The 23,160-nt window shown below is 31.7% G+C and overlaps 2 protein-coding genes across 2 annotated transcripts; one reads left to right on the top strand and one right to left on the bottom strand.

Moving 5' to 3' along the window:
* Positions 1 to 3,098: 3,098 nt before the first annotated feature.
* On the top strand, positions 3,099 to 9,385 carry LOC132741011 (uncharacterized). The gene is made up of 5 exons (XM_060729085.1): positions 3,099 to 3,364; positions 4,873 to 4,907; positions 6,404 to 6,569; positions 7,530 to 7,772; positions 8,504 to 9,385. The coding sequence occupies exons 1-5, from the start codon at positions 3,332 to 3,334 to the stop codon at positions 8,771 to 8,773; spliced, it is 747 nt and encodes a 248-aa protein (XP_060585068.1). The 5' UTR covers positions 3,099 to 3,331; the 3' UTR covers positions 8,774 to 9,385.
* Positions 9,386 to 10,725: 1,340 nt separating this feature from the next.
* LOC132741025 (uncharacterized) lies at positions 10,726 to 20,698 on the bottom strand. The gene is made up of 12 exons (XM_060729103.1): positions 20,263 to 20,698; positions 19,517 to 19,669; positions 18,217 to 18,297; positions 17,731 to 17,868; positions 17,227 to 17,509; positions 16,494 to 16,773; positions 15,709 to 15,956; positions 14,534 to 14,641; positions 13,921 to 14,129; positions 13,578 to 13,646; positions 12,155 to 12,250; positions 10,726 to 11,597 (listed from the first exon to the last, which is right to left on the bottom strand). Exons 1-12 carry the CDS (start codon positions 20,463 to 20,465, stop codon positions 11,342 to 11,344), a joined length of 2,124 nt encoding a protein of 707 aa, XP_060585086.1. The 5' UTR covers positions 20,466 to 20,698; the 3' UTR covers positions 10,726 to 11,341.
* Positions 20,699 to 23,160: the final 2,462 nt, after the last annotated feature.

The raw sequence follows: 23,160 nt of genomic DNA, 5'->3' as shown, positions 1-23,160 counted from the left end.
TTAACCCCAGCTTTAAATCTCAATATTAAATTGCCAATGAAAATTTATGTGTATACCTCGTTCTGATTTATTCGAATTCATTTAAATACGTGTGCATGTGAAAATTTAAATGTTATTCTTTTCTGTTGCAAATCTAGTTCTTCTTTTGCATTATTTAAACTGCTTTGCTACAAGGAAGAAGGTAAAAACGACATAAAACTTTAATGATTCCCATAAGATTCCAAATTCAGTGACATTACGGTGATTCTGTCTGACTTCAGATAATTTCTCTAACAAATCTGAACGTTCGTGAATATGATACAACAAAATATCAACGAAAGATAGAATGTTTTGTTGTATGTTTGAAGACAAAATTGGAATAAATATCAGCAACTACGTTGGACAGTATCTGCTTTTTTCAGAGACTGCTGCATGAATTTGTTAGTTCACAAGAAATACATGTTTTTTATAATAATAAGGCATGGTAAACTGTTTTTACCGTTACTAGCGTTATATCAATGCAGAAATATTAACAATGTTTAATAATAATTACATAGCACTCTGATTATCTGTCCGGCAGATACCGGGAAAAGGATGGCAAATAGCCTATTTAGTCCCCGGAAGTTAAGATGAATAAATACATCCTACGGTCGAAAAGAGTTAGATTATCTGTTCCAATGTACAAGATTCTAATAAAAAGATTAGTTTGTTTTAAGAAAATTTGCTATTATTTGTGGTTTTAAAAGAGGCGTTTAGGAATCCACTCAAAAAACCGCCAACTTTAAACTAACAATTGTTAAAATAAAATGTTTCCTTTTGAACGGTAATGCAATGTTAGAACTGCCAAAATAGCAAAGATTAAATATAAACAACATATATTTAACCGGATGAATAAGAAATATGGCGTTTATATGTTTCTTGCTTATGCAAATGATAAAAGGGCATGCATCAAAAAGCTAATACCACTCTTGATCAGAACCTATGTTATGAAAATACTTCTTGTTACTTGAAAAGGAACATTTGCATATTGTAAACTGTCACTTCAGTCGTCACCTGCATACCCCTGCTTCTATGATTTTATATTATGTCTGCAACAAAGGTAGACTTCAAAGAGTGGAGATAAAGGAATTTAAACACCTTTACACGAGCAAATGTAGTGTACATACATGTAATTAAGCTGTTGTTTTAACTTAAGTTATAACTATATAAGTACACTGCAATCATAGTTACATAATGCTTCGTAATGTTTGACTGCATAAACTGCCTTACGTATAACTTAATATACTACTGAAGTATGACTGCATGTACTTTGTAATTTATGGCTACTTATACTGCTTAAGAATGACCACTTATACTACTTAAGTATAACTACATATACTGCTTAAGGTATGACTACATTAACTACTTAATTTTGACTACATTTACTACTAAGGTATGACTATACATACTTCTTAAGGTATGCTACATATACTACTTACTAATAAGATATGACTGCATTTACTACTTAAGTTATTACTACTTTAACTACTTAATTTTGACTACATTTCTTTCTGAAGTATGACTACATTTAAGTGAAGGTATAACGACAATTACTAAATAAGTATGACTACATATACTACTTAAAGTATGATTTAAACTTTATTGTCAAAAAAGCAACATATACATACATGTAAAGACAGTTACATTACAATGGTAAACATATTTGGCAAAAGGTTTGACCCACAAGTTCTCTCAACGGGTCTTCCCTTTACTACTAGTACATATACTACTTAAAGTATGACGACATATACTACTTAAGATATGATTACATATACTACTTACATTGACTACAATTACTACTTAATAACTTGTCTAAACAAATATTTTCTTAATATGAATTAAGGTTTGCATTGCTTTGAATTGGGAACAGTCCGTTTAAAAAGTTAAAGTATTTCGGTATTAAATAACAAAAATTGAACTTCCAAAAAGAATAGAGCCTGATCATACTGTACGGATTAGAATGCTGGCTGTATACTGGTAGCAAACGCTTCTAACTTTCAGTTTGAGCAGATTGAAGGGCTATTTTTATAGACAGCTCTTTGAAGACAAAGCAATATGTGATACATTGTGTGGTGATATAGTGGACGTATCTGCTAGACCAGTCAGAGACAATTAATTCTAGAAATCAATTAGGCAAGTTGTATAAAAATACACATAAACGAAATTACTACAGATCAGATGTGTATCAATTTTATCCACTTAATTGTGTTTGATAAATATAAGCGATATTGATATAGGGTGATAGATAAGAACAAATAATGACAAAGGAAACTTATTTCATGGCGATCCGACATTGTTTGTTTGAAATGTCTTGCAATGTAAACAAGCACAGCACAACAAAATGTTGTAGACTTTCATCATTTTATACAGGAGTACAAAAACATTTATTTAATATTTTTGTTTCAGACGTCTTTGGTTAAATTTGTCTAGAAATTAGTCCGAAATCATGTGATTTTGTTTCGAATAAAGTTTCTCGCATTTATACGGAAACAAAATTTGTAATAGGTTCAGCGAACCCGTATAATATAGTCCAAAATCACGTGATTGTTCTTCAAAAACGATTTTTTCTTTTGCATGTAAATTGAAAGCTGGAGATTTTTATAGAAACTGAACAAAAGGCCTTGCTCTTTACGTTCCGGACAAATTTTCCCCTCCAATCGAGCTTTGATTTAAGACTGACTTTATTGTGTCATCAAATTCTCTTCAGGAAATAACTACTTACATTCCCAGACTAAAGTGAATTACTTGTACTAGGAAATAAGTGTTATTCTAGCATTGATGAAAGACTGAACAATTGTCCATCATGTTGAGTACAATTTAGATGAAGATTGTGTGTGGCACAAAAAAACAACGATTGGCCATGAATACTAAAACTATATCAATCATTGAACTGTTAACATGGCGAAATGGAATCAGGTTTAATATAGATTCATTGCTAATACATGTATAAACATGTATATATATACACGGAAACAACAGTTTTTTTCGAAATAATGAATAACATAAATAGGGATTGGCTTACGTTCTTTCAACATTAGCGATCGGCCCTCCTCTCTGAAATTGAAATCCAGGAAAAACGTTTAAAGATCCTGTATGTTATGTAAAAAATTACAGAAAACATCAAAAATGTTTCATTTGATGGTAAATGCAATGATTTTACGAAAAAAAAATCAAAATTGGTAAATAATACACAAAATTAAATGATGAAAAAACTTCAACGCTCGCTCAGTTTTTCTAAATATAACACATAGCTACGTCATCAGTAACACATGATCGGTCACGTGACCCATTCTTAAAATAGACCAAAACAAACATGGATGCCGAAGACAGCAGCTCATCAAGCACAGTAGGTTATTTTCATAATTTTACATTTATTTTTCTTTTTAAAGATTAACCTGACCTGTAGTACGATTGCAAACCATTTAAGTAATAAATATGACCAGGATTAGCAGTATTTCGATATTCTCCATGTAAATAATAGCGGAAATTGAGTAATTTAAAATGAAGAGGGTCCCGTGGGGAATAATAATATTTACTAGAAAAAAATATAGTACGCACAGCAGCGAGTTTTTATGTATATAAAAAACAATGATTTAAACAGAGTTCTTTGTTTTTTTTTGTTTTGTGTTAGAATTTTTACTTAATTCCACGAAGAAGTTGCGATGCTATTTTCCCAAATAAATCAAAATTCATGTATATATCAAAATTTTATTTATTGTCGGTATACATGTATATATAACATCCCAAAATAATTTAACTATTTCTGCTAGATTCTATTCAGGACAAAAATGAATAAGATGGAAATCATTTGAATGAAATGAATTACAAATTGAAATAATACACAGATATTAACATCAACATATATATGGTTTATTTGTGGAAAAGGTGTTTGTACTTAAATATCAAAACTTCTAAAGCAAGCATGCTAGAATAGAATATGCTGAGGACAAAATTTGTAAAATTTTTTCAATCATAGATATTATACATATATGAAGCCGTGTCACAACAAAGCCAACATAATGGGTTTGTGACCAGCAATGATCCAGACCAGCCTGCACATCCGCGCAGTCTGATCAGGATCCATCCTGTTTGCTATCAGTTTCTTAACTTGTTATAGGGTCTGTAAGCGATCAGCATGGATCCTGATCAGACTGCGCGGATGCACAGGCTGGTCTGGATCCATGCTGGTCGCAAACCCATTATGTTGGTTTTGTCGTGACACGGCTCAATTATGTATTTTTTTATTATTTCACATGTCAATTGTACAGTAATTAAACATAAATGTGATTAATTGCCACATGGTGACAATGTGCAGCCTGACTTGGAACAGAATACAGTTCCACAGCTCTTCCAACTGAGCTATCCAGCAACTTACAAATTTTACACCAAACCAGTGAACAGATCAAGACTGTGACATGTTCTTCTGCTTTATTGAGATTTGTCTTTATATTTCTAAGGGTTACATAGCGATTTTCATAAAGCTCTCCGCCCGACAGTGGGTGCTAAATGTCTCAGGATGAGAGTAATATTCGGGCTTGTAACTGTAAAACCGTTTGGAAGTTTACAAATTGAGCTATCCGGAAGCTTTAACATTCTTTCATCCCAACAGTGAATAGTTCTAGACCATGCAATAATATATGTGTTTAGTGTCTTCTCTTATCTTGCAACTTATTATATAAAACATTTATTATATTAATAATTTTTTTTTTAATTTTGAAAATTGACTAATTATACTAGTATGTTATAAATTATTTTTTGTTAGCAAATCTAACTGATGGTTGACATAAACCTTATTGATATATAGATATTCATTAGGAATTAAAACTAATGACTGTTTTTTTTTTATTATTTCAGGTAAGCGCAGACACCCAAGAACTTCAATCTTCAAGGTAATACATGTATTTCAAGTTCTTGTTTTTTTTTACTATCACTGAATATTACTCAATCAGAGTTTCAGAGTTTGAACAGTCTTATAAAGTGCTTAGAGTCCAGGAATTTGTGAAATTTCTAAGATGCCCTTAAAAACTGATAAATTTTGTATGAAAATATACTTAAAAATGAACAGGTCCTGGATGAAATTATAACATGTATGCTTGAGGCAAATAAAGTTAATGTAAGGGGGGAAATGCAATTGGCTTCTATTTGAACTTACAATATAAAACACTTAAGCTAGTTATGAAGTGATAGTTAATTGACAAATTGTGCTTGAAAATTATAAATATGTAAATTCTCAAGATTAATAGTGTGGGTGGGACTATTCATATAAACATTATCACTCATTTATGTTTGTCAGGTAGTAAAATGAAGGAAATGTTATGATAATGAGATTGTAATATAATAGCACAATTTCAATATCTTTTGTAATCACTCCCTTTGTATCACAGCAGAGCACAATTATAAGATCTGAAAAAATTGGATAATATCGAGTTGTTTCATTTCCTATGTTTATTTACTTATTTTCTTCCAGTTTTACTTTCAATTTAGTCAGGAGTTTATCAATATAATTTTGTTAAAATGTATATTTCCATAAATTGTCTGTTTGACATAAATGGTATTTCCTTAGCACAATGAATATCTTAAATGAACTTGTCATCCAATCTGGACTGAACCATTAACATTTTTAGGGAAAATTTCAAAAATGAAAATTAAAGTGAACACTGCAGACCATCATATTTGCCACTTCATCTTGGTTTGCACATGGATTTATTAAGTGGCTGCCAGCAGCCTAAGGTTTTATTGATATAAGATCTAAATAGTTAACCACTTAATTATGGAAAGTTTTCCCATGAATTTTATATTGTGAGATACAATGTTGACAGTGTAACAATAAAAGTTTGAAATCAAAACATGGAATTTTGATATTTTGGCAAGTAATTTCTGTTCTTCCATATTCATATACTTCTTTTACGGTCCCCTTCTTTTAGGTTAGAGTATCAATAATTTATCCAAAACTTATCTATTATAGTGTGGTAACATTGTTTTATTGCTTAGTTTATGTATACAACACCATTATTACTATTTGTTTTAGTTTTATATTTAAGCTTTTTTCCAATGTTAAGTCCAACACACACAAACAAATATCAGTCACTGTAATAAGAGAATAGACAAGTCAGGTATAGATATTCTGTTGAATGGGTATTTATTTTAGTTTTCTGAAATACTCATTTCTAGTTTTTTCCTACTTTTTTTTATTTATTTGCTGCTGGCTGCCAAGCCTGAAAAATACACATAAAACACCTTTGAAATAACTTTGTTTACAAGAAAATTCTATGATGGCATGCCAATATACCCATAATAATTTGGCATACACATTTTATTCACTTAGCTAAGCCTGTATATGATATAACCATAATAAACTCAAATAAAATTACTTTGAATTTCTTAGGGGTGGAAGGAGAGGAAGAGCCAGGGGTAGGAGCAGAGGGAGAGGAACATGTAGTGGGCGGGGAAGGGGAGGTGCTGGCAGAGGCACAGGTAGACCAGAAAGATTGTCACAGTCAGACAGGGAAAGAGTGACAGCAAGGCTGAACGAAAGAGCTGCACATATGGAGGTAATTTATTTACTTGTACTATTTTGCTTGAAATACGTACATTTGTAAAAAAATAAAAAATAATAACAAACAGAATTGGTGGCATTACTTTTATAATATTATAACATTATGGAAATGTCCCTTTGCAGTTTGGAGGTGAGGAGGTAATTTTTTCAATGTTTGATAAAAGCTAGCTGATGTTTATGCTTATTTTCCATTCATTGGCTTTTTTGTTATTTATAGGCATTAACTTACTCTTTCAGCATTCATGATTCAAAAGACAAATTATAAATTATTTCCTATTTATTGTCTGTTAGGGAAATTGCTATATCACTAAAGGTTATTTTTACCAATAGCTGAAGATCATTTATGCTTAAAACAGTAAGCCTGCATCATTAAATCATTGCTTAATCTGACAATAAAATCTTTTTTTTCAAATCTGTGAAATCATGACAAGGCTCACGTCCAATTCAATTATGATATAAAACAATATAGAGTATTATTATAATAATAAAAACATGGCCAAGCATTAAGTACAAAAAGGTGTGAAAAACACAAAATTTGAAATGATAAAAATTAAAAAGAATGTGCTATTGTCACTAAATTATATTCACATTCCTTAATACCTAAAAAATCTTCTTAAAAATCTTCTCAATTTCCTGTGAATACATTTTCATATTTTAATCTGACCTTTGACACCTTTTTGTGTTGACAGACATTGACTAATCTGCATTTTGCTTTCAGCTTTATGCCTAAAAATGTTGAATAATTTTGCCATGTAACATAAAATTCCTGATTGCATGTAGACATAGATAAACATATTCTTCTGATCTCTTAAATAGAGAAAAACAGAAACTAAATTATACTGGCCATGGGCCACCGGTTGAATTAAGTTGCATCCGCAGTTCGACTTTTTGTGCTGTACACTTCATATGAATTTGATGAACATAACAGTTTTGTATCCATTATAAATATTTTCAGAATGTGGTAAAAAAAATGAAAGCCAAAAAATTAAGAGAACTGGTTATTAAGGTCATTAAAAGAGAGCCAGGGTTGCTGTTCGACTTGCTGGAGGAGGATGGCACACCACCACCGCAGCCACCTCATCCTGCTAATAGTAATATACCATCTTGGTGCAGGTGTTTTAACTGCATAGAGATGCCAACGGAGCTTGAGAGGAAGTGCTGTGGCTGTAAGCCAGAAAATTGTGTCAGCCAGAGAGATGTAAGTAGTTCTGAATATACATATATTTAATTACATTAAAACTGTGACTTCATTTTTCACATCTTACTCTGTTTGCTTAGTCAAGATATATATAGTCAAGATATATAAAATTCAGTTGTAACATTATTGTAAATATTATAACATCTGAAATTTTGGCTACATCCATGGAGTGATGACACATTTCTAGTTAACAGAACACCACTGAAATTCCCAATTACATGGGTATGGGTCATGTTCCCAAAATCCTGGAAAAAATCCCTGCCCTTATTATGTAAAAAAAAGGTCTTTTGACCATTCTTGAAAATTACATATATGTCTAACTCTCGTCCCCTGAAAATTTTGTTTTACCTCTGGTAAAAAACCATGGATCAACATTTTGATTTAGTGATATAATAACAGTCCAGTTCATGCATTATAATAATTGACTTTTATAAATGATTTGAGCCGTGTCATGACAAAACCAACATAATGGGTTTGCGACCAGCATGCATCCAGACCAGCCTGCGCATCAGCGCAGTAAGATCAGGAACAATGCTGTTCGCTTACCAACTCTATTACAAGTAGAGAAACTGATAGCGGACAACATGGATTCTAATCAGACTGCGCGGATGCGTAGGCTGGTTTGGATCCATGCTGGTCACAAACCCACTATGTTGGTTTTGTCATGACACGGCTCATTTCTCATTTATGAACATTTTTGGTAAATACAATATAGATTATCTTTCTTGCAGCAAATGGATAGAATTTGCCTGGATCCAGAAGTTCTTGCCATAGGCCAAGCATATTATAGAGATATGCTTGGTCGACATAGACAACCCATAGAAGATTACAACAAGACCATGCGACATTCGGGCTATAGGAACTTCACTCTCTGGCGACATGGCAGGCTAGGAGCAGGAGTGAGGAGGGTGATCCCCAGTTGCTGCGTAAGAAGAATTAGGGACACATTCCCGTCAGCTTCAGGAACTTACACTGGTTTTGTTCCAGGAAGATATGTTTGACTCTAATACAACTCGAAAATGAGAACGATGACCCCAACTTATTTTTTCGCTTAAAATGTTTCTGTTATCATATTCTAACAACATGCCAAGTTTAAAGAAATTATATTGAACAGTTTTTATTTTGCCTATATGTCTATATGAAAATTCCCGAAAACATGTCTTTAACTGCTAGCAAAATGTGTCATTACTGATGGAAATTCAACATGCCTTAAAATTCAGTTAAATGTGTGATATTGTTAGTTCAACCAAGCATACTCAATGTTAGCTTTGAGGATCAGTGAATGCCATTGGTCTGTTGTATGTCAACATTTAGTTCAATAACATTCTAGCTGTCACATTTTGCCTCAATGGTCTTTAAACTTAGTCAGGATAATTGTCCTAATATCTCGAACTAGTTCTATCCTTGTTCATCTCTGTTCACTGGAGCTATAATAAGAGAAATCTTGTTACACTTTTTTAGCAGTTTCATTCCAAATATCCTGGAAATTGGTTAAAAAGGTTGTAAGATGATCTTTAGATAATGTCAAATCTGGGTCATCCAGTTGTTGTAAACTAGGTCACACAACCAAAATATGGAAAAAAAATTGTAATGACTCTAGAGGCTACTGCTTTCAGTCCAAATACCATTAAAATTGGCCATAAGGGTTGTTTACATATTTCTAGCTCTGGTTCAATTTCCAGCTATTTCAGTCCAAATACCTGGAAATTGGTCAGATAAGTTTAAGTTGAATTCTAGCTGCAGTTCCAATTTGGGTCAATTTGGAAAAATAAAACTAGGTCATACAGCTAGATTTTTTTTCTGCCCAAATATCCTGAAATTAGTATAATGTAGATTGAAAAAAAATACTGCAAGCACCAGTTTAAATATGGGTATACTGGAAACAAGCACAAGGTCACCCATCCAAAATAAGGAAGAAACTGTTTACATTGACATCATTTCACTAGCAGATAAATAAATTATGATATCAGTTTAAGGTGATGACATTATATCTGCTTTTCATTCATTACTTACAATACTGATTTTTCTTTGTCATAAGTGACCTTTTTAGGAGAGCAATATCCCTCATATAAAGACTCAATCAAACCGAGTCTGCAGTTCTTATGTAATTATGTTGTGATTAATGTTTCTGGGGGAACACTTTTTTTCCAGATTTTCATTATTGAACTCTTGTATACATTTACTAATTTTTTGCTTTTACTTAAATAGAGGTAATTGATTTGTTGTGTGTAGCCATTTTTTTTTAATCAGCTAACATTTTGTCCCAATGAGTGAATGACTTATCAGAAGCTTAGAAGCTGCAAACTTTAAAATGGAACACATACTGAATGTAACATTATGTAAAGGTAAAAAACTACAGTGAATACATTTTTGACAAAGTGACATACTATAAGTATTTTGACCATTAACAATGGAATCTTAAACTTAATAACAGTTTAATTTTTAGAATTTAACAGTAGACCTTATATCTTATCCATTTGTCAGTATCAGTATTGAAATGTTTTGACAGGAAAGAGGAAAAGTCTTAGGCTTTATTGTTTCATATCTTAGGCTCTTTATTGTTCTGTATATTTCATGTGAATATTAGTGCAGCATTATTTGAAATTTTTGCAATCTCAAGTTTCATTTATTGTTTCAAAAAATGACTAAATAAGTCCTTTCATTCTGTACTAGTCTATTGAAGTATGGTGGCATACCTCATTTGAATATATCTGGATAAAACATTTGCATGCTAGGGTCTACCTTCATGACCAGTGCAGACCAAATTCAGTTTTCACATCTCTGCCATCTGATAATGGTTTGCACTGTTGTTTTGTTTTTAACTAATTTTGATCATACTTCAGAATGTTCACAAGTAATGAAAAGTTTAAACATGCAAGTCAGATTATGATATTAAGCTAGGAAGAGTTACAAAAGCAATTTAAACAAAACCACTTGTATAACAACAATGGATACTTTATTTACATAAATATTGTCAACAATAAAAAAAGTTAGTGCCATTAATACTGAAAGTTTGTGTCATCTTCACAAATGAATAAATGGTCTCTATAATGCTGTCACTTTTTATGTCATTTTAAGTAAATTTTACAAATAAAATATACATGATCTTTATAATGCTGTCACTTTTTGTGTCATCTTCACAAATAAATTCACATAGCCTTTAGTAATGCTGTAATTCCTATGTGTTTAACTATTTAGAATCTAAAGTTTTATGCCATTCATATCTTGAGCTTGTACATAAATAAACAAGAGCCGGTTGAACCGGGTGATGCTCCCCGAATAGGTTTTGGACACGGGAAGGTATACCTCTTGTAGTGTCAGAGTTATGTAACAGACAAAGTTCAAAGTGTAAAAACAACCCAAATGTTGTGCATGACACATTGTCACAATATGGTGATCATTTCTGTGAAATATTTGTAAAATCCAACTTCAAATAACAAAGTCATGAGCCGGACACATTTTTGCTGCAAGGTCATGATGTGACCTTGACCTTCAAGTTAGCGACCCAAATTTTTGGGGAGCATAATAAATGTCATTGCCTCTTTAATCTCAAGGTTCTTTAATTTTTACTAAGATTCATCAAATCTTGATTTCTTTAGCTGAAGCAAAGATTTTGTAGGTGGTGGTGACAATCCCGATATTCTCTTCTTTATTTTCCTTGGATCTGTTGGAGTAAGAGCAACTGGAGACCTTAGTGGTTCAGTTCTTTCATTCACAGAGTCTAATATAGCCTGCTGTAAAGTAGGGATGTATGTATAGGTCTTTGGCACCTTTTCCTTGTAGCAGCTATATGCCTTAGTCCTCTTTGAAAAGCATCTATGAAGCCTGAAATATCCCCTATATAATTAGTAACATAATGTCTACTGTCAAACTTTTGAAATTCATAAGAAAAACAAATAGTGATATATGGCTACTAAAATGGATTTATTAGTTGCAAGATGGCACCTAAAAGTGACTGCAAAAAAGTGGCTGACTATACATTGTACCTTTTTATTTTTTAAAATTTGATTTACAGCTCCATGTAAATACAAAGAACTACCATATTAAATTATTTGAAAACCAATCTAAATGCTTGTTTGTTTTTCTTTTCCTAAATGAAACATTTCTTTTATAGTGTTCTAGACATAGCCAAAACGTCATGCAAGATGACTGCTTCCTGGGTTCTATTACCAGTTACCAATGCAATTTGTGGAGCAAATAGGTCAATAAGAAGTCAATAAATTTAGTTATAAAAATATTCTATAAATACAAAAATAAGTTTAATCTTTCCTGAACAATAATTTATTTCAAGTTTCTTAGGAAATAAATTGTCAGTGGTAAAAGAAGTATAAATTCATAGTTTGTTGCATTTCTAAGAAACAGTGTAACTGTAACACACTTACCGGAATTCACCATTCTTGTTAAGAAGAAGAGGGCGATCTTTATGACTTTGGTAATCAATAGCAGCCAGATGATTTCGAGCCTTGTATACTGGATACCTGTAGCACAATGATATAGGTTGAGAATTGCAACTACAAGTTACATTAATGAATGACATGGTAAACATAAGGTCTGTGACATGAATAATTTTTCACAATAATTATGATTTGATATTCTGCCAAACTCGTGCATTGTTAAATAAATCTTCTTGATCTCTAGTAATTTTAGCTTGACTTTTTTTGGAAAAAAAGGAGAGGTATTTTTAGTCATGTCAGCAGTGTCGTTGACTTTGCCTTTGCTGTCCGCAAACTTGTATGTCGATCATGAGTTCTTAGTGTAATATCTTAATACTTAATAGCCACAATATTTCTTGGGACAAAATCTTTCAGTAGATCAGATTAACCTTGGCCTTCATCTACAATTGACCTTTAGGGTCAAATGTCCAAATTTTAATCGTGTCTTGCTAGAAGTGGGTATAATTTTGTTATTTTTAAATGGATTGTCTTAAAAATTAAACATAATGATCTTTTAGGATAGCCCTTTAAGTTAAAAAGACAGACCTTTACCTTCACTCATATATGACCTTGACCTTGAAGGTCAAATTGATGAAATTTTGCCAAAAAATTTGCTGAAACTGGCTGTTACATGTACTTTGTTATTATTTAATGAATAACTTCATATTATAACAGAACTATTTTTAGGATAAGATAATATAAATATCAAACTCAAATTGACCCTGACTTTTTTATGACCTTGAATGTTGAATTATTCAATTTTCAATGATTTTTACATTAAAATTGACTGTAACTTATAAATGGATTATCTTCATACTTGGACAAAACAACATTTTGGACAAGACATTCTGAAATGTTCAACTGATCTTGACATTGACCTTTAAATCACCTTGAAAGTCAAGGTTAAATTGTCATAATTTTGTTATTTTTATAAGGATTTGATTTAACCTTTGATAAATCAAGACTTGCTACAGAATAAACATTAAATAATTAAGATGTGACATTGACCTTAAATTGACCTTGACCGTCAATTGTAAAATTAATGAAATTCAAGTTTTTTATTCTTCTATGTACTAACTATAAAACTAGTGTGAAGTATTAAATTTTAAAAAAGGAAAACTTTACTTTTTCTCTCTAAGATTTGTTAGTTTGCTTTTAGAAAAAGTAAAATGTCGAGCGTTGCCATGTCCGGGTGTGGCTCTTGTTCTGAAAACAATAAGTGAAAATGCTTTGAAAGCATAATGTTTTACAGTAACATTCATCTAAGATTCCTTCTGTGGTTAAAATTTTCAAATAATCACTGTTTCTGCAATATCAGCAATAAAAAGGTTCCCTGCAATTTATGACAAAAGATTAATGTAAAAAAACTTACGTGTATGCAAATCTCTTTGCGCAGTACATTAAAATGTGCTCGTGGAACGTCTCTAAATCACCCGTATGTCTGTGAAAGAAACCAAATCAAATAATCACACTGTAGGTTGCACATTAGCAATTTATATTTGATACATTTGCAACTGCAGAAAAAAGTTAACTGAATTACTAAGACATGACTAAGTAAGGAGTTTTGAATGGTGACCCCATGAAAAATTACAAAGGGCCAAAAAAGATCTGAAGTAGAGTAGTTCCACTTATCTGTCTTTAAACGAAAAATAAGACTTGTGTACAATAGTACTAGTCAACTTCGAAAGGTTATAAAATTTGCATTAAAATAATACCTGAAATTAACATAACGATGAATGTTGTGAAGAAATCTTGTGTCAAGCATCACTTTTGTTAAAGCAACATGCGCATCAGTACCAGATTCAAACCATTTATCATCATCTTTCTCCAAACTTTCATGTTCACACTTCGGTTCTATGGCTCCATCACCAGATATCCACTCATGCTTATTTACCACATGGTGAAGTGCACCCCTCCAACGGGCCTGGAAGAGACAAAAAAAGGTTTTATTTTTACATTGATATATACCTTTATTATTTTATACTATAGCTTATCTAAAAAGGTATAATTATTATGTAACTCATCCAACATTTTACTCAATTTACACTCTTGTCTATCAAAGCATACTATTTTGGGAAATGTTTTATGGTTATTCGTTTAAATGAATTTTATTATCTCCAGTATTTCGGTAAACAGTCATACCAGCTAGTATGGTCGATAAACGGAATCAATGTTTGACCTATTGTAGATCTATATAAATCCAATGTGTATGATTTATTGAGAGCAAAATATAATAATGATTTTTCATAGAAAATTTATATATTGAGAAGTAGACATGTTTATTCAATGTTAATAATGGACTGTGTAAGATTCAAAGAAATAACATACCAATAAAACTTCTTCTTTTCCCAGAGAATTTCTGCAACAGTACCAGAAATGATTTACAAGGTGAGGAACCCAAGGTCTTAAATCCTTGTTACGAGATTCTGCTGCCACCTGTTCAAACATGTAACAAAATAAAATGTTTGTATTAATTAGACAACTGTCACAGCATCACAGTAGTCTATTTTTGCTGTGATCAGTACCTTACAAAAACGAAACAACAATCTAAAATATTGAGCGAAAAAATACAGTAATTCAATGATTCCACATGATTCTTTTTATAGCAATGATTTGAAAAAAATAAAAATTTCCAAAGGGAATAATAAAAGAAACCCATTTTATTACAATGCAAATGGGTACTTACACCCCCAAGTTTTTTTCCCCTTTGGGGTTTTTAGCCCATCCCAAATATACCCAAATTATGTACAACATCTGGTTTTCCCCCTTTTTCCCCTGTAAAAATTCAACAAAAAAAATAAGATATTTTTTAACTTATGGGGCAATAATTTAATAAGAACTTTTTGTATCTTTTAAAAAACTGAATATTTTTTGTCTTTAAAGGGCCCAAAACGGTCACTGCCCGGCCCCGTCTGTGACGGGTATTTTTTTCTGATATACACTTGACATATCTAGCTCCAATAACTAGATAACTAATAGCTCCAATAACTAACATTATTTTTAAATCCACTTTGATACTTTCATTCATTTTTGTCAATTTAAATTTTAATAAAACAATGGGATTTTTTGTACAATTGACATGTAGAAATGATAATTATAATCAAAATATCCTTTCTTAAAACCTTCATTCTTCTTGTGACGTAAAAAGTGACATCATTGTTATAATTTTTGCATGTGCAAGTGTTCAGTGGGCTGATGATTATGAGCTTTTCGGTCCTAGACTGCAAACTCCTGATCGGTCATGTGGCATTCATAATCAGTCAAAATCCATCTGATTTTGATGCTATTTATAGTAACAAGTGTATCCATATATTATTGATGTTACCCATAAATCTTATGATGGGACTGTATTCATTACAATAAATGTGCTCTTTACAAGCTTCTTAATGAGTTAATCGTCTTTCCTTTTATTAAATGATTGGAGCATAAGTATGAATAAAATCTTAAATATAATGATGGACTTTCCATATCATATATATACTTCTAATAACTTTTTATAACACATGTAACTCACTTATCATAGCTGCAATGGTTGTGCTGGCGTCTGTAACAAGTTCTTTAACAATAACACCTTTGTCTGCTAGGAGTTTCATAGCTCTTATCAGACCTTCTTTTTCCATGCTGGTTGATACAAGATTAGTCATTCTTTTGTCTATAATTACACTGGCAAGTATGTCTTTGGTTTCATTCTCCATAAGAGTATAGGTGCAGTACTGGGCTGAATGTCCAGGGGAGTCCATTCTCCCATCTCCTGCAATATTGAATAAAATTACAGCTGTCTTACACATTTATTCACTGCCAGTTATTAAACATTAATAAGTTTTAATATGAATACACAAATAAATCACAGCTAATTTTTATCAAACACTGTAGTGTTTATTTGTCTGGGTTTTTATGCCAATTTTGGCCACAATTTAGTTGTTGGTCATCAATTACCATGCAAGTGACAAAAATGTTAGTATGATTACTAATTTAGCACTGGTAGCAAATTACTTTAAAAAACAATGTAAAAGATCAATAGTAAAACAGAAACTTTATACACACTAGGAATGAACCAGCAAAACTGGTTATTATCAAAATATCATCAGCCTAAAATATTCAATATGTTTAGTATTCTTGGATCATTTGGTAGCAGAATGCATCTCTAATATATATGCAAGATGGTTATACTTATCTAAAGTTAGGAACTTACAACATTCAAGTTGATATAATTTGTTTATTAAGATGAAACGACTTATTTCAACCATGAAATAATATACAAAATTGCATTTTTTGGAACAACACTCACCTAAAACTACAACTTCCTTGCCAATGTATTTTTCAATGTTCTTTTCTGTCATTTGTGCAAACTCTCTCTCAATAATTGGACAACAGTGTTTTTGTTGTATTTTGAAATGGGATGACCTCGACATAATTCTCAGTCCAAGAAACGAAAACATCAACTTCACTTTTTCAAAGTTGTTTCCACTCAATAGAATAGCAGATGACAACAGAACATCTCCAACTCTCATTCTCCGAACAACTGGCTGTGAGTCCCATGTCTTTACCTGATGCCCTTTGGAACAACCCTGTAAATAAGAACAGGTTCTTCTGTATATTATGTTTCTACTTAACCCTTAACCTGAATTTTCATTCATGGACTAGTCCATCTTTCATTTTGAATTTCAATTTTGGGGAAAACAAGATAAAAATAAGTAAATTTGCGCAGTCAATATAGAGCCCCGTCAGAATGCAGGGACGGCAGACTAGCCTAGCTGTAAATAAAAGCCGATTACTTTTGGTTCAAGTAGGTTAAGGGTTTAAAGGGCATAGCTATGTTTTATTATGATCATGGCACACGCGGTATATACAGTAAATTATCTTAAATATCTCTGAACAACTATTGAAGAATCCATCTAAGGTTTGGCTTGATTAAAATATTTATGAATAAAACATTACTATTGAAGATGTACAGACATTGCATGATGTATGATCAAAAAGTCTATGTAATTACATAATAAATAAAAAACAGAGTGACTTACCCATATAATTCTGACAGTACTTCCTATGTACTTTGTTTTCATATCAACAATTGCATCACAACCTTTAACATGACACAAGGAACTAACTTTCATTTTTGCTAGCTGCAATAAGTTTTCTTCAAAACAAATACTCTTTGGTTCTCTAACATGGTCTCTTGGAATACTTCTAGAGCCATTATCTTCACTGAGTTCTGTTTCTTCATCTGATGAATCCTCAAAACTTAAACCTATAACCCTGTCAGCAACTTCAACAATTGGAACAGTCTCATCATCATCGGGATTACTGAAAATAAGATATCAACTGTGCCTAATTTGTCAATGTAATAAATTATATAATGTAATGAAATACAAGGACAGCTTAAAATAATAATCAATAATTGGTGCACAAAATAGCAAAGTCTGTCTCATTATGTGCGTAGGTTCATACTAGAAAATGAAAGCTCCTTTCGTCCACTTTATAAGAAAAAATGTCTGATCAAGATCAAAAATCATTTTTATGCTTACTGCAATGTCATTTCCAATACAAAATCATCAGTGACATCACTGTCTGATGAGTATTCTTCCTCTTCGTCTGACCAGTCACTCTCTGGACGATAGCTTTCCTCTTTATCTTTTTCCTCAGGTAAGACTTCATATGATATCCTGAAATTTATTTCATTCATAAGGTTCAACCTCTTAATTTCTGTGTTGTTAAATATAATAACAAAGAAAACTCTTTACAAAAACTTGAGTTAGAATAGGATGGTTGATTGTAGATCAATTCTCCATTACCTAAATTCACTATATAATGCTCTGAAAAATAATATTTCATACAAAATTGAAGACTTAGTCAAAGAATCATTGTAATCATCTAAAATAATTTTTTTTTATCTAAATAAAACCCTTGCTAAAAGAACACTTTTATATAATTTAAATATAAAAATGTTCATTTAAATTTGAAAACATACCCAAAACATCAAAGAACATTGTTTGAATAATTTACAAACTTACTCTATGAAAGATTTGTCTGTAGCCTTGGCTCTTTCTGTGTATCTAGTAATAAGACTGTCTTCTGACATTTCTGTTTCTGACCTATATAATAAATTTAGTACATTTTTTCAAGATATAGCTTTCATACAAATAAGAAATTTCTAGACAGCATAATTTAAAGCTTAATATTAGAATTAATGCCTACAAGAAACAAACCCCCTTTAAAGTAGCATGCCTCAAGATTTATGCTGAATTTCATATAAATTGAGGAAATGTAATAAACAGTTAAATATTTTTAAGTGCACCTTTATAGTAAATTTCACTATATAGAGGTCAGGATATTTGTTTGTGTTGCATGCAACATTGAAATATATTTCACTGAGTGAACAACAGATGCCATATTTTCACGAGTGGGGGAGCCACGACTTAAAATAGAATAACTGGTGTTCATGGATGAAATATATTTCAATCTTATATGTAAAACAAATAAATTTTCTTTTTATTTCAAATTTTAGTGATTTTAACCTTTTTTTACTGATTTTGCCACATCATGTTGTGCATTCTCCTTTATGATATCATAACATCATGATGTCAGATCATCAATCTTGAAATATAATAATATTTAATTTCTCTAATTTTGTTACATTTTTAACATGATAAATGATGACATCGACTTTCTTTTCATAAAAACGGAATCTATGTTTGACAGCATTTATTTCTGCCTGTTATTCATTTTAGTTAGTAATGATATTCTTTTCTCTAAAGTCTGGCTACATTGAAAATTACATTTTATAAATTTCATTGGTGGTTTATCAGAATATAATTATCTGATATATTTCAGTAAAATACTGGAAAGCATGAAATAAAATCCTCATAAATTATCATATGTATTGTAGAAATATCCCTTACTGCATTTTCACAGTGGAAATGTGGTGATGAATACAACATAATTAGTCATCATATGCATATACTAAACAAGTTATCAATTGATTTGATAATATTCTTACTTAAATTTAACTCTTAATTCTTTTTGATCAACATCACATATGATTCGTTTTTATAAATATATCCTAAAAGGTCTATTTTATGCATGTGATGTATATATATCATGTCTAATCATTTTTCATTGTAGCTGTTTTATCTTTGTTGATCTTATACTTTATGTTACATACAGTCGGTTATAAAAGCTCCTAGAGCTTATGTTGTACTGTTGAAAACTTGCCGACTTGAAATAAAAGTTATCTTATCTTATATAATCTTAACATCATACATTCATAACTTTATTTTTGCTGGTCATAATTTTACAATAAATATTACAAACCCTCCATTAGATTCAGAGATATCAGACACTGGGAAAGAGGGAACAACTGCTTCCTTGCCAGCAGGAGTTGAATGTACTGCTTCTTTTGATTTGATTGGTGTTTGCTGCACAATGACAGATTTGTCAGCAGTCTCCTTCATAGCCTTTCCTTTCCTTAGTAAAATAGAAACAACATTACATAAAATAATATTGATGAAATGACCATCAATATCAATAGTACGAAAAAAAATAAACAAAAAAATCAGATTTCATATTTAATTGTTTATAAACTAATGGATGGATTGCAGAACTTTAATTTATCTTTTAGACCAGGGTTAATATAATCCATATTGAGTATATCTCATAAAATTTTAATCTATAGACCTGTACATGTATATTTAGTTACCCTGCTAATGTAAATTAAATTAAAATATTATAAAGAACACTGGTTACAATAATATGTATGCATGTTAAAGCCAATTTGACTCAAACAACATTCAAAACACTAATATCCTAATTGCCTACACTGAAGTATACGTACTGTTACTTATAATATTTGGGAAAATCCCCCTTTGGGGCCCCGGGTTAAAATATAAAAATGTTTCCTAGAAACCCTTTTTAAAAAAACCCTATACGCATGTTTCTTTTTGCCCTTAAAATAGAAAAACGTATAAAAAAATTTTACGAAAGGAATATTACATCCATGCAATAATTACACTGTACGAAGTAAACGTTTTTTACAAAAGAAAATTCGATTAAAATCTCACCATGCTTGAAGGAGTCGCACAGCAAAGTCATCGTGAGTGCTGGCTCCGCTTGCATCTTTTAAACTTTTCCACTCCTCCCAGGTCTCTTTCGACAATCTAACAATGTGAAGGCTTTTTGCATATGTCTTATAAGTTTCTTTCCTTCGCTTTTTTGCGGTTTCTGGCGACAAACGCGAGAGACGTGGTTTTTTCCTCTCCGCCATGTTTGTTTACAAACTGTGTGAGCATGTGTCACGTGACTTCCGTTAATTTGCATATAAGGTATGAATACCACTCTTAGTGATACCGTCGGGGTTTTTCTACGACAACTTTGCAATTACTTACATTCTGACCTTCGGAATTGTTTTCTTATTCATTTGAAGACTATCTTTAAAACATACAAAACTATTATTTTTCTCTCCTATTAAATGTATATGAAATGTTACAGGATCTTTAAGGTATCTAACTTAAAACTAAAAGATATATTTCTTATCATTCCACACATGTTGTGTGACAAGGTCCGTAACTCTAGTGTGACTATTTCCAGAATTTTTCCCCTTTGAACTTGGACTTTATGTTAACAACAAGAACTTCTTGTCATCAGAAGAAATATAAAATTATTTATATCATAATTGATTTTTCTTTGATTGTTTTGTATTCCTAATACTGCGTCCAGTATTTAATTAGTCGAGCTTTGCTGTCTCCTGTGACAGCTCTTGTTAATTCTGTCTTCATGGTATTTCATTACTCTTTTCTGTAAATCTTTCCTTCCAATTCCGATTAGTAGATTCTCTAAAAATTATGTACATGTTCTTGAAATCAGTTCCCTATTGTCAAGAAATGCCATGATGTCAGCGCCATGTTTTAGCTGACAAACTTGCCATCTTGGTCATCATCACTAAATTACAGATCATTGTGAAACTATGCACCTGGGACTTTGCATGTGGATTTTTTTTCAGTTTTGTAAGAGTTATTGCCCTTGACTTACAGTAGTATAAATTTGCAATTTTCAACTTGTTGATGCATAGCACAAAAAGTATTTTGTCCGTCCGTCGGTTTTTCATTGTCCGCCCAATAACTTGAGTTTCCTTTGGCCCACAGTCTTCATATTTTGGCGTGGAGGTTAGTTATGATTAGTAGATGACCCCTATTGATTTTGAGGTCACTGGTCTTAGGGGCTTTGACTAAAAAAACTTGATTTTAAAATTTTCACATTTGAAGCATGGAGAATACATTTCTTAGCAATGCACTCAGGCTTAGTAACCTCAGATTTGCCAGGGTGGTTGTCCTGGAGTCCTAAATGGCCACTGTTGATTCTGACAGAGTGGTATGCGGGGGTATTCACGCCATGACAGCGGCAGTTCTAGTTTCATTTTATTTCTGTGTACAATGTATATTTCAGAAACAATATAATTTGTTTGTATATCTATTTGTTTTAAGAGCCCCAGCTGATGACCTCAGTGGAGTTCCTTTAATGATATCTATTATATTATCAAATTATGAGTATTGAACAGATGATGTACGGCATACGGATAGAAGAATGATACAATTTGTATCAAGTTTTGGTTTCCCCTTATTAACAACTCAAGAACTGAGGTAAAAACCAACACAAATATACTTTATCTTGTGAATGCCAACAAGAGTGCAGTTGAGCTCTGGGTAGGAGTTTGTTTGTTTGTCATTGTCTTCTCTTTTTTTCTAAAAAAACCATAACATAAAAGTGAGGAAAATGGGAAGTCGTCGAAATATTGCTACACAAAGATATTAATAAATCTAATTACATATACATGCTGCAACATGCATCTGCAAAATTAATCTAATACTTCTTTCGTTTCCCTGATATGATATTATGGATTTTTGCACATAGTTGTGCCACCGTTCTTCCTTCAAGTTTGTGAGATAAACTCTCGAGAGTTTCCCCTGTCGGCATTGTTTTCTGGCAGATATTATCACTAAGGACAGAATAAAAAATTTAGTTCTCTGCTTCTGTCCATCGTGTACGCTTCACGCTCTTTCTTCTACTTCTTCTACTGTAATCTGTGAAAAAAGTGCAATTAAAGTAAATTTAAACGATGATAAGAAAAACAATAACAACAATGCCGTAGGTTAACATTTCATGTCCAATACATGACCCCTATTGATTTTAGGGTCACAAGGTTAAAGGTCAGGGTCATAATACCGAAATGTTAAAGCTGCATGCCTCCAGATGAGTCAAAATATTCCAAGAAAATTAAGCATGGTAATTTGTAAGATTTTAAGAAAAGTATACAGATAAAAGATTCAAGTGATATTTTATATCATAATATTATATGCAAATAATGACTGTTTTTGCAGTATTTATCACCGTATTTTAACTTCATTTTTTGTATATTTGGACCTTTTTTTTTGGTAATTCAATTGGATAATAAGTGCTGATATACAATGTGTTGGTTACTTTCTTTGTTCACGTCACAATATTTTACTTTAAAATACATTTTCAAAGTTTCATGAACATAAGTATGAATCTGGAGGCGTGCTGCTTTAAAAGTTAAGATTGTTAAAATCACCAACTGATGAGTACAGAATCTACCCATACGACCAGTGCAGACCAAGATCAGTCGGCATATTCATGCCAAATTATTGTGATCTGCACAGTTCCCTATTCAGACAGTACATAATCATGTTGAAATTTTTACTGAAAGTGATCGTTTAAAGGTCTTTTTAAGAAAGTCAATTTAATGTACTTAGATAGGGTTAAAACTGCAACGATAAATATCAACAACATATTCATTAAACAACATTTTAAATGCATTTCAGGAGCGTTCGTAGCCGTTGACTTCAAACCACTTGCCCCTCCTCGCTGTAAGTTCGGATCCCGCCAGGGTCTTTTGATTCTTTCATATGAGGATGCTATCCAGCTAGCTTACAGAAAGTTGGAGG

The sequence above is a fragment of the Ruditapes philippinarum genome, unplaced genomic scaffold (assembly GCF_026571515.1).
Source record: "Ruditapes philippinarum isolate M1 unplaced genomic scaffold, ASM2657151v2 ctg204_1_1_1_1, whole genome shotgun sequence".
Taxonomy (NCBI): domain Eukaryota; kingdom Metazoa; phylum Mollusca; class Bivalvia; order Venerida; family Veneridae; genus Ruditapes; species Ruditapes philippinarum.
Note: the sequence above shows the minus strand (reverse complement) of the source record. Positions and strands in the feature narration are given on the sequence as shown.